The 12,903-nt window shown below is 46.9% G+C and overlaps 1 protein-coding gene across 2 annotated transcripts in view; it reads right to left on the bottom strand.

Moving 5' to 3' along the window:
- Positions 1-7,776: 7,776 nt before the first annotated feature.
- LOC119384105 (uncharacterized) overlaps positions 7,777-12,903 on the bottom strand; it is a 96,799-nt gene continuing 91,672 nt past the window's right edge. For both annotated transcript variants that reach the window (XM_037652399.2, XM_037652400.2), the window contains exon 3: positions 7,777-11,270. In XM_037652399.2, the coding sequence (XP_037508327.1) occupies positions 11,008-11,270 (263 nt within the window). In that variant the 3' untranslated portion in view covers positions 7,777-11,007. The remainder of the gene's footprint in view (positions 11,271-12,903) is intronic.

Raw genomic sequence — 12,903 nt, 5'->3', positions numbered from 1 at the left:
GCGCGTTTCGCCGCATGCGCTTCGTGTTTTAAACCAGCGGTGCCCGGCCAATTTCTCGTGCTAATTACTTCTTTCGGTTGTAGCAAGCGGTGAAGGAAGTACAGGTGCGTGTGGGGACATTCTGCCTTTCTCGGCACTCGGCAATAGAAGACGCACACACAGCGCTACTAGCAACAACAATATTTTTTAAGACCCGACCACCTTATATTCGATGGAGGCGAAAATGCCTGAGGCCCGTGTGCTTAGATTTAGGTGCACGTTAGAGAACCCCAGCTGCCACAGCAGAGCATGTTTGGTGAGCCACGCATATTTACAACGTCACAGAGGGGAGCCGTCACAGCTGCTTTGACCTACATTGTCACGGAAAAGGCGCTACCTTCAAAAGACATGGGCATTCGCGACGAAAACATTGAAGAAGCGGCGGTGCCTATTCCGGAAGATGTTATTGAGGAACTTGAAGCTCTGCGAGAACCTCCTCGCAAACCACCGAACTCTGTTGCCTATTCAGGCTTGGTGCATGTAGGCGGTTACATTGCCAAACTCATCACTGATGTCGGTTGCGAAACATGCGCCATGCTAGTGACGACAAACAAAACGAGCAGTCCTTTGTATCATATTCTCCGTCAGCAAGAAGCCTATGATCTACACTACACAAAGCCGGAGTTACTCTCAATGCGCTGGACACAATTGTGACGTTCTTCGAGAAAGCAGTCAAATATCTTCCTCGAACGAAAATCCTCGAGACTCTGCAATTGACTGTTGAGCCATACCTTGAAGATTCGCCACTTCTCGACTGTACGGAAGGTGTGGACAAGAGTCACGCGAGAGTGCTGGCTCATATTATTTCCGAGAAGTTTCTCCGGATTCTTCTTATTAACTACACAAAAAAGTTAACAGATCAGAATGACAGGCCTTCGGTTTTATTCACAAGCCCACGGGGAAGCATATCAGGCTGTGACAAACTTGACTCCTTTAAACTGTGATCGCCACTACAGTGTTTTACCAGCAGTGATTTTTTTCAGTTCTCCATGCGCATATTTTGTAGTACCAAGGAAAACATTCTGTTTCCCATTGACAGGATTCTCTGAAAGTTTTTTTATGTTTCCTCTTCGTCTTCAGCGTGGCCGTCCCCATTATGCAGTGACTTTCACTTCTTTGAAGTATTTGTTTCAATATTAAAGCACGAATTAAGATGCCTTCAACAAAAAATGTGTAATTTTGTTATTTTCAAGACGGCCGGCACATACATTTGAAATAAATATTTCCTAAACCATGATTAAACCGTTTCCTCAACCAAATGCAATGTTCATCCTCTTACTTACTCTCGAAGTTACAGAAACAAAAAAAAAAAAACACAAGGCTGTGTTATAACCGCGTCGATGCTTTGCCGAGCAACAGAGGCGGGCTGAGCGGCCTGCGCCACCACTTCTGTAAAGCGGAATTTACCAGAGTCATCATATATACTTGCTACCATGTTTCTATGGCATTGGTACCATGAATACCATATAGAGTAACTTCAGAAAGCGCCACGGTAAGTCGGAAGCCGAGCACTCCCTGCGCGCGCTAGCCTCCGCAACAGCCGGGAGTGAGTTAGGGAGCAGTTCTAAAGGTAGCATATACAGTGACTCTAGGAGCAGTGGAGCAGTTAGAGTTACTGTATATGCTACCTTTAGGTAGCAGAGTTGCGCATATGTCTTCCAACGCCGCTAGCAACCATGCATTGCGGAGAAGTTGCCGCTTGGGCCAATTTTTTTATTTCTCGACGCCGCCGCTGCAGCGAACTGAATTAACACTAGTCATCGACAGCCAATGTTTATCGCCGCTCTTCGACACGCCAGACAGGTTAATCGGCGACACGGTAGGCATGTCGCCTGCAAAAACGAAGTGCGAATTCACCGCATAGCTGTGGTTGCTAGCCGGACCTATGCGCAACTCTGCTACCTAAAGGTAGCATATACAGTGACTCTAGGAGCAGTCAGAGCCATATATACCCTTCGGGAGAGTTTGGCGATTGTTTCATCTCGCCGCTCTCCGAGCTCCGCCCCAGCGCCGCCCTCTTCTCGTGACGTAATCCCTCTCTCCTCACCGGCGTTGGCGGGCGGCCGTAGCGACAGCGCGGCGCGGAGTCCGGCGCTGCCGCGACGGAGAGACGCCGGCGCGCCGCACTTACACGATCGCTGAGGAGCGCGCGTAGGTTACGAAGCTCTTGTGCGAAGTCGCGCGTATTCAAGCGTGAATTTGTTGCGTGCGATGGGCTGCTGTCGCGCGGGTGGCTGTTCAAACAGCAGCGCGCAGGGTTTCCGCCTTTTTAGGCTTCCGAAGGAAAAGAAGCGACGACGCCTTTGGATCAGGAACATCAGACGCAGCAAATGGACCCCGACCGACTGCTCCGTGCAATGCGAGATACCTACTTGAGTATTTAGTTTGAATATTGCTGGTATAATAAACAGCGTATCATTAACACAAACTTATTATTTGTTGTGCAATGGGGCCCTTTCAGGTGCACAAACTTTAAAAATAATTTTGTCACGCTGAAAAAAAGAAGTTTTATGGTTCTCGTTTCGATCGCTTGGGCAGATTGAAATTTTGTAGCGATCACGCTATAAGTGTCAAGCGTGATGTGTTGCGTTTACGTAATTTATCGCGCGTTCTGGGCACGAGCTTGGGATGTTACCGTGATGTTGTGAGGGGAAGATTTATTTCGATATCGCAGGTTACCTGGCATGTGTTGTGTGGTCTGCGTTATGTGGTCTGCGTTTCTGTGGCTGTCAGATTGTGGTGTCATTTACCGCTGTGTTGCCGCTTGTGTACATGCTACCAGTTTCACGTTTAATTCGCGCATGTAAATTAATCTGCGTCTCTGTGCTAAGCGAATGTGCCTTGCGCTTTTTAGTCACGCACGATGTCTGTGCTCGTGCAGGAAGCTCTTCCACTATAGCAAGGGGCCCTTATGTGCTCGATTAAATTTCGTGATTAGGAAGTATAGAGCGCGAAGAAGTTGAGCAGAAAAATGATTTTGTAAAGTAAACCAACAAGATGTCCGCTATCAGAATTAGCTGAACGAGGTATTGTTTCCATTTAACACGCGCCTACTGGGGGCCCTGCACCTGCTCTGACGAAAACCTTAGATGCCTCAGCAAACGCGAAAATTGACCGCCGGCGTCCACAGCGTCGGCGTCCCGCGTCGGCGGCGTCAACAGGAGGGATGTCAAGAATCATTACGTAATGACGTGACCATACGACTAAAGATTGCGACGTCATCATGACGTCGAATAACGTGATTTCCCGCCATGACATCAGCACATGACCAGATGTGGTGTAGAAAGATTGCAGTGCCTCCGATCTTGGAGGCAGTGCAAAACGGTGTTAGGTCGCAAAGCTTTCGAGGGGGGGGGGGTGAGCAACAATACATCAACTGAAGAAAAGGAAGACGGCATTCGCCTTCGAGTGGTCTTAGGCGAATGCATAAGGGACCCTGTGAGTTTTAAATGCGAAGCATTTCTTAGCTTTTTTTCTCTCTTATTAGATAAGCGCCGGGGACTCCAAGCCGCTTCCTTATTCACCCTCTTACGTTCCCTTGTACTCTCAGCCGCACCCATGGACTATACAAAGGAACGTAAGGGGCTTACATACGCAAGGCACTTTGGAATCCCGGCACTAAAATTCTCTAAGAGGGAATTTTAGGGCTCGAGATCCCCAAGCCGCTTGTGTACACCCGCTTTTGTGGCCTTAATATAATTACGTGCGCTGGTATCCCTGTTTCCTTTAAAAGCAGAGCTGTTTAAGCTTGGAGAATCCCCGTTAGTGGCGAATAAAAATTGTCATCATCATGAACCGGCACGCAATCCGTCCTCTTCTTTATCTTCTGCTTTGCTGCCAGAACACATGCACAGACTTTACCGGCGTGGTATGCAATGATTCTCACGTAACACTTGTCACGTGACGTGTTCCAAAAATCACACCTGTTATATATGCTCGTCACAGAGTCACATCACGCAATACCAATTTTGGTGTATATCAAACTGGCGGAACGGCCGCCATCGCACCATGAGCGCGGCACGTAAGCCATGCTGTACATGACACGCGTGTCATGATTTTCACATTAATTCCTGTTATTTATGTTCGTCACACAGTGATGTCGCGCACTACCAATTTTGGTGTATATCAAGCTAGCGCAACGGCCGCCAGCGCACGATGAGCGTGGCACGTAAGTCATTTTATACATGACACGTGTGTCATGATTTTCGTATTAACTCCCGTTATTTATGTGCGTCGCATAGTCATGTCGCGCCATACCAATTTTGGTGTATATCAAGCTAGCGAAACGTCCGCCAGCGCACCATGAGCGTGGCACGTAAGTCATGCTGTACATGACACGCGTGTCATGATTTTCATAATAAATCCTGTTATTTATGTTCGCCATACACTCTTGTCAAGCCATACCAATTTTGTTATATACCAAATAAACGAAACGGCCGCAAGAGCACCAAGACTGTGGCATGTAAATCATGCTGTACATGACATGCATATCATGATTTTCATGTTATGACCAGTCATTTATATTTGTCATACAGTCACATTATGCCATACCAATTTTGGTGTACACCCCATGAACGAAACAGCCAGGAGAGCACAAATTCGTAGGCGGCTAGATAGGTAGATAGACAGATAGATACGCTCAAAGTCGCAGAAGTTCGCTAAGAAATGCTTTGCATTTAAAAGAAAACAAGATAGACGCAAACCCACAGCTCTTCATAGCTCGAAAAGTCACCGATGATCACGATACTCCCTCATGCGAATTCTGAGCGCAGCTTTGTGTTGAAGGAACGCGAACTGTGAATTTCTGGCTATCCGCATTGGAACATTCGTTACATATTACCACAGAAACTGCCAGTGCTCGAGTGCTACGCACGCCACTCTGTGCATTGCAGGCGTCATCGACATTCCCGTCACGACAAGCGAGACAGTAGCAGCGCACCCACTAGCCCTGCATGCGCACGAGCTCCGACCGAAGGGCGAGCACGTATGACGGAGGAAGAAAGCGATGTTAGAGGCCAGTGGCTGGTGATATCGACAGAATCACGTTCGCTGTCTTTCGTCCTCGTTCGCTCTATCGGTTACGCCGACGACGCCAACGGCGATGCCGAACAACGCAAGATCAGGCGCCTAAGAGCTGCGCTCTAAAAGCACAGCGCGTATCGTAGAACGTCGTGGACTCGAATCTGCGTGCACAACTCAGTTTCACGATGATTTGGACACGTCTAATTCACTCCATATTCTTCATTAAATTTGTATAACAATGTTTTTGCACAATTTCACTTTCGCAATTTGTTTAGGAGCGCTAGATTTCACGAATGAACAGCGCGTACATAGCCTCAGCCGTGCATCCGTCGCGCGGAAAGACTATATATGGCGGACGCCGCCGGAGCGGAGGCGTGGCGGTGACGTGAACAGCGTCATCGCCGCGCCGCGACGTCACTGCCCCGCCCATTCGCCAGACTCTCCCCATCGACGGCTCTGGGAGCAGTTGGCTCGGAGCGCCCCCACGAAATTGCGGCCATAGGTCGCAACAGCCCCCCGTGCGCAGCCGTAAAGGAAGGAGCGAGCGCGCGCCTCCAGACCGGCCGTGGTTTCGCCATGCGTTTGTCATGGAGCACGGCAGATGGCGCCACCGTCCCGCCTCATGCGCTAACGGCGCAGTTCGTGGAGCGCGCGAACTGAAATAAAAGCAGTTATAGTCACCGGGGTCCGTGTTGGTTGGTCGCACGCTCTCATTCTCCGTTTACACGTGGGAACCCAGACGTCGCACCAACCTGCAGGTTCCAAAGACGTTCGCAGTTTCTTTGGCCTCTGCCTTACTTCCATCGCTTTGTAAAAAAATTTGCAGTGGCTTAGCTCGGCTATGCCAGGATATACGTAGCGTTAGCAAAGGTTCAGCTGGATATTCTTAGCTTTCCAGATTTTCTAGGATTATTAGCCTTCTTCTGTTCATTCTTCGTACGCTCAACCGCTAATTACCAGGCAACTACTACTTCTCGGCTCTTCTGCGCCGTCAAGCAGCATTTGCGCTCTCCTTCTCCATGGCGTTACCCACCTGCAAACGCCAGTCAGAGGCGCAATCAAGAGGCCCCAGCGCAGTGTCAGACGGCGACTGCACAGCGAAGGCGAATAGCTGCGCGCGCACCGGCGCCACTGTGTCTGTGGCTACGACCTCACTCCTCTCAAATGCGGCGCAGACCAGCAGCGGCGGTGGCGGAGTGTGCGCGCGCGCCGGCGCCAGCGTGTCTGCCGCGCCTACGACGCCCCTCCTCCCGAACACGCAGACCAGCAGCGGCGAGCCGCGCGCGGCGGTGTCGGAGAGCGCGTGAGATGCCAGCTCCGGTGACCCAGCTGTGTGACATCACTGATCCTCGCGCATGCGCAGCACGGCTCATGACCATCCACGCGAAATCGGCTCCGGCTAGCCAAGTGTAGCTAACGCTACAAAACTTTGCCGACGTCGCACACCCTCTCACTCAGCTCTTCAAGAAAGACGCTGTCTTCGTCTGGGGCACTGAGCAAGCAGATGCGTACTCCAATCTGGTACAACTGCTTACTCCTCCACTTATTCTCGCTCACTTTGACGTCTCAGCTCCAAGAGAAGTCTGTACCGATGCAAGTGGCCATGGCATCGGCGAAGTCCTGGCCCAGAGACAACAAGGACGGGACCGCGTTGTTGCCTATGCCAGCCGCCTTCTTTCTCCTGCTGAGCGGAAGTACTCGCTTACTGAACACGAATGTGTGGTGGTCGTTTGGGCAGTCGGAAAATTTCGCCCCTCTATGTACGGCCGGCCATTCACAGTCATCACTGATCACTGTGCTTTGTGCTGGCTTTCGTCCCTGAAAGACCCGTCATGTCGCCTTGGTCGTTGGGCTCCGCACCTGCAAAGATTCGACTACTCAGTTGTGTACAAAACCGGCAGCTTCCATCAAGATGGAAGCTGCCGCATCGCCTCATGGTCCCCTTTAGTGGGAAATGGTGTAATTTTTCTTCTCCTCAGTTGATCTTCTCAGCTCTCGAAAGATTTGTGCGCCTAGCGTGGTTTTGCACGGCTTCCAGGATCGGCCCACCTAGACCAAGTGACGATATTATGTGATGACGTCACGATTTCACGTCACATCGTGATGTCACATTGACGTCACTATGACTTCATGATGACGTCACAAATTCTGGCGACCTGCGACATCACGATGACATCATGAGTTGACGTCGTTGTAAGATGATCACTCGCGTTGACGCCGACGATCGCTTTTCGTGTTTGATGAGGCATCTAACGCTTTTGCCTTAATAACGGGAACCGACCGCCGTCGCAAGATTTAAAGGCGCCTCCAGGCAACGAACGAATGGGAGACGACTCTCTAGTCAATTCCAACTCGCCCACCTCTCTACCTTACTGGAACGTGACACGTCTGCCTAGTAAGGGCAAGCCAAAGGGCAGCATGAACGAGCGCATTGTAATCACGCGCCCCGTGACGCCAGCTCGGCCTTTGCGGCAGGTCTACCGCCCAAGTGGGTTGGACCATTTCAAGTTGCAGAGAAAATTCGCAGGTCAGCTATAAACTGATACACCCGAAATCAGGCGGACTCATGTTGGACTCTGCAGTGGTGTTACCTCCAGCTCGACCCAAAGCCAGTACACGCAAAGCGCAGTGGGGCCCCTGTTCGAAAAATCCCTAATGACAGAAGTTGCTCAATATTCTGATCAGTAGCTGCTTCTTAAAAATGAAGCGAATCCCTGCTTGTCATCACGTCTTTATTCTGCAGAAACAGGGGAAACAATACATCACGTGCCAGCACAATGATTTGAGACAAGCACCACGGCCATACAAGTTTATGACAAGTGCATCTCAAGACACAACCCAGTGCGGACATGAAGGCATTCTTTCTTGCTTTGAGCAATGCTTCCGCTAAAATTTCACATGAGGTGGCGGCAACATAAAAACAACAGGCGGCACAATATTTATTTTATTTACAGATGGTTCCCACAGAAACAAAACTGCAGGGATAATCACTGTGCAAGAATGGTGCACAACTTGTGTAAATTTTTCTGCTACAAAAAGCTCTAGCAGCATGGCACCAGCCACAACCTACTATATAAAAGCACATTGGCACGCACACACTCTGAACACGTTCAAAAATAGAGCCTTTGATTACATGCAGGCACAGAGTTTAATGGACGGATAGGGCAGTGAGGCACATTTCCTGTGGAATTGCTTGTCCAGAACATCCTTCAATGGAACAGTATAAAGAAATCACTCTGCTTTTCAACTCAAAGTAGTTGCAGTCCGACAAGCTCAGGAGAACAAAGGCCACCCGATAATGGTAATATTGGGTTGCCATAAAAAGACGAAGCTGGATTGACATGACACAATCAGGCTGAGATTCAAATTAGAAATCACAGAGCAAATCATACCAGCAGGACGGAAGTGCAAGATAAAATGTGTGTGGGCGCCCTGACAACACGACAGGTAGTGCACTAGTTGGACATTTGCATGTAGAGTAAAACACCACATTGGAATGTAATCTGCAGTAGGCCAGACTGTTGTGCTGGTTGGTCCGGCATTTCAACAAACTGAGATTAGCACAAATGACAACTTGGCAGACAGGGACAGGTGCAAATGACAACTCCCACCGAAACACTCCGTCGTGCATGCGCCGTGACACATCATGAAAACACCTCAGAAAGTAACATGATAAAACCACAGATCAAAGAGCGCTTTGCATTAAAGCGTATTCTGAAGAATGCAGTCCTATTGAAGCTGCGCTGACAAAGATTGGGCCATTCTTATATCATAGTTTTCATGCCGTGTCATGGCGCATGCGTGACAGAATGTATATATTTAAGTGGGCATTTTTCACAATAAACAGGCATCAGTAGCAGTGCCTGTCCTTGTGTGCCTCGGCTTTCTGTCCGTCTTCATTTGCGCTAATTTGACTTTGTTAAAAAAGGAATGCAAGCTGGAATGTTCCAAAGCACAAGACTTGTTGCTGTGCTGCAGAAATAGCAAAGAAATTATGCCTACAGAAATAACTTGTAGTTGGAATGCAAGGATGCTAGTAGCTAAGGTAGTGAAGGACACCGTCTTGGTAGTACGTGTGAAGGCATATCCTAATGTAGTCTTACAAAGGAATTCTATCTCCATCACATCACTGTGCTTTTAGAGACCGAGTGCTGGCCACGAAATTCTGCAGGTCATCACAGCTGCAAATTATATACTTTTAGAGACTCTAGGACTATTTAAAAGCAAAGCTGTGTTAAGCTGGCATAATCTGAAGTGGGGATGCCACACTAAGTTACCTGGCATCCAGAATGCTTCTGATATGACATACAGAACTTTGGCCAAATAATCTCATACATTATTTCTTGTTTTTTTTTTTCATGGTAGGCTACAGTGTTTATCATCACGATTTTTATGCATGCCTTTTTAGGCAAAGCCCAAACAGCGGAACAAGTTGATAACTAGACCATGCGATTCCTTTGCAGACAAAATGCACTGTGTGAAGATTCTTTTAGAGCACTTAGCATCACATTGTCTTTGTAAGAATGAGTTATTCGTCAGCACATTAGCACTACTACTTCTGGAAATAAGGAGCCTTCAAAGATAAGCCGATGCACAATGTGGGAAAACGCTTCCTTCTTTTGCTGGAAATTTCCTTTATAAGTAAGCACCACGGACAGTGATGTGTTAGTGCTCGTAAGAAATGCCTAGATTAAAAACTGAACTCAGGAAAAATATGATGAGTTCCCCATAGATATACTATGTATTATATGTCAATGACATATAAACAGGTAAAACAATGTTACATAATTTGTGTAAAATATCTGAGACACCATAAAAAGTACCTTTTCACATTAAATTTTAGAATCATAAGGTCAGATCATAAAGCAGGGTGAATATCTATGACATCACTTTTCTCGAAGAATAGTGCTTCCTTTTGGAATGACGCAAGTCTCCAAGTTATTACATGATGATTGGAGCCTTCCAACCTTAAAATACGTCACAATAATTATTACTTCCCTGCTCACAGTGGTGCATTGGTTATTGTGACACAGTGAACCTACGTGCAATGTATCTACTAACGTCTAAAAAAGATTCTGTAGGGTTTTCCAACTCTCAAAGCACCACCTTTCTTTACTACATTTCTATAACTTGGAGAATTGAGGAACGTCAATTGCAAATAACTATGCCCCCATTCAGAGCCTAGTTCATCATGAATGAACCACCAAGTTTGCTGAGGTATAGAAAAGCTGTAAAAAGCACCACAAAAAAACAACGATAAATATCCACTACGAATTTTCTCGCTTTTTTTAATGGATGAAACTCTAGAAAATACGAAAGTGGATCGTAGAAATTCACTCGGGTACAAGTTTACATCGCAGCAAGTCTTACTGTGGTTTCCACAAACTTGACAGCTCCACAGAACACCTCAAGCTTTACAAGTGGTTTTAAAATTTTACAGCACAAAGCATTCTACATTTCATTTGAATCCTTTGAGCATTCTTTAACTGTTTCAATGATGACAGACTGAGCATCCTGTTGTTTACGAGTTAGGCAGGTTGTTTCATGTGCTAATACATATTTAAACATCATTATGAGAGAAATAATTTAATCTAGGCCTCTATTCAATCTGCTAACGAATTGTGGCACATCTGCTGAGCCCTTCCTTAGGGTTGATTTGGTCATTGTCAGCTGCTGTAAGCCGAGATGAAGCTATGCTGCTCAAGATATTCATGCGCTATACACTGCCATTGTGTTATGCAAATCAAATAAAACAGAGCAAGGGAACACTGCACTGAGCTGAAGAACCGAGGAATCCAGTTTTGAATTGCCTGTTTCAGCAACACATGCACCACAAAGATGCCTTGAAGCCAACCAATCAAGTGTCCTCGTTGGCTGTCACTGCATTGCCAGGCACTGTTCCCTTTCCACTCACACGAATGTATGCGAGCAAAGTCACTGATGTTTTCAGGCACGAGTCTGGGGTGGCGCACCCATGGTGTGTGTTGGATTCATGCCAAAGGCTTGTTGCTGGTGCTCTTGTTCGTCCAGTTTGCGTGCCATGCGTCGACTGTCCACAGCAAAGAGCACAGCCGAAACGTAGGTGCAGAAAGCCCCTATCACACCCAGGGCAAAGGACCATGACAAGAAGTTGTGGTCAGGGTCCGGCATCCAATCACGGCCATCACCACGTGCGCCAAACGTTATGACTGCGATTGTGTTGCACACCGCTGCAATCGAAACACGAGGTTAGCTATCAGTATTCTGATGCAGAACTGGAGTGTGCAATATCTGAACATATCTTCCTGCGCACTATGGTGCAGAATGATCTTGCTTTATGTGCTAGAAATAAACGCAAAAGATTAGCAGTATTAGAAGGACACAAAACAGATGCTACAACCATGTCCTAGGCAAGCTGCTTGCATTTTGGGCAGCAAAAGAACCATGACAGGCCTTTTGTGTCTTGCAATATGCATGTCATTTCCTAGTTTCCTCTATCATGTGGCATAAAATATATTGCGTTGACCAGACATAATATAATCCCCTATTGCAATGTGATAATTGTTTATTCATTGCACATTCAATTTTTGTTTATCACGAGAGATCAATCTGATTAATTCATTGTGAAGCATGTAGAGCTTCTCAGGAAAAACAATACTACTTAGTCCGATATCCCTTCATTTTACGAACTTTCCTAAAGAAGCACCGAGTCATCTAAATAGCTTGCAAACATAACATAAAATTCCATTTAAATTCAACTTGTACTGCCCTCTAGCAGCCCATTTTAGTCTGCCAGCTGGCAAAACAACTCCACCTATGTATATTTGTGTTGTTATGCACTTTAGTATGAGCTTCTGCCAACTGCTTTTGGCGATTTTTCCTGCAGATCAAAATGAGAGAAGATTTGCATGAAACTCTGAAGATGTTTTGTTGCTTTTATGAAAATATATCAGACATCACAAAGAGCTTTTGGGATATCAGTTTGAGGCGAAGACTCCAACAAACAAGTTGTGGACACATAAGGAAAAAGATCAGTGATCTTTTAAAGACCGTCGAAGGTGCTAACCACTGAGGAAGACCACCATTTTGGAAGAAGTTAATGAAATGATTTGTTCCAGACTTTGCCTGACAGTTTATGAAGCAACTATGAGCCATGTATGGCAACTAAAAAACTGTTTGCCACGAGATTCTAACAGCCATGCAAGAAACGTGTCGCCTCACAGCAAAGTGAACTCGATGCAGTTTCCTACGCTGGCATAGGACAAGAAACCAAGAGACCTAGCCCGCTGCAGTCACCTTCAACAACAGAGGCATCGACTGAGTGCTTTACGCCACACCCCACTACACAATCCAGAGGACACCGTACTCATAAGTGTGGTGGGATGCAGCTGGTGTGCGAAGAACGAAATTGAAACTGTAGAAAAAGATCCATAGATAGTTTGCTAGCTAATGAAATCCAATCCGAAGCCTGTACTTCCCATCATTCCCATGGTGGTTGAACGATCGCAGTGCCAGATTACCCTCTAGTTCTATAGTATGAAACGCTATGGTTGGAAAGAACAGCGCTGGATGCTTCATCTTAAACCATGTTCACCCACGGGCTACAGCCAATAAAAAAAACTCAGGAAACATAACTAGGAATGGCTTTATGATTCTGCTGTGGCAACCAAGGATCAGTCACCATGACCACAGAGGGCAGTATTAGTGAGGTCCAATGAAAAGGTCATTCTGTTTCATTCCCGAAGTTTCATAACATCCTCTCTTCTGCAAAGGAAGACTGTCGGTAAAGGATGCTATCTGGACACCCTGGAATGACTCGATGAACAAGTGAGGATGAAAAGACCAAATACTGGAGAACACAGA

This window comes from Rhipicephalus sanguineus, chromosome 2 (assembly GCF_013339695.2).
Source record: "Rhipicephalus sanguineus isolate Rsan-2018 chromosome 2, BIME_Rsan_1.4, whole genome shotgun sequence".
Taxonomy (NCBI): Eukaryota; Metazoa; Arthropoda; class Arachnida; order Ixodida; family Ixodidae; genus Rhipicephalus; species Rhipicephalus sanguineus.
This window is presented reverse-complemented; position numbering and strand designations above follow the sequence as displayed.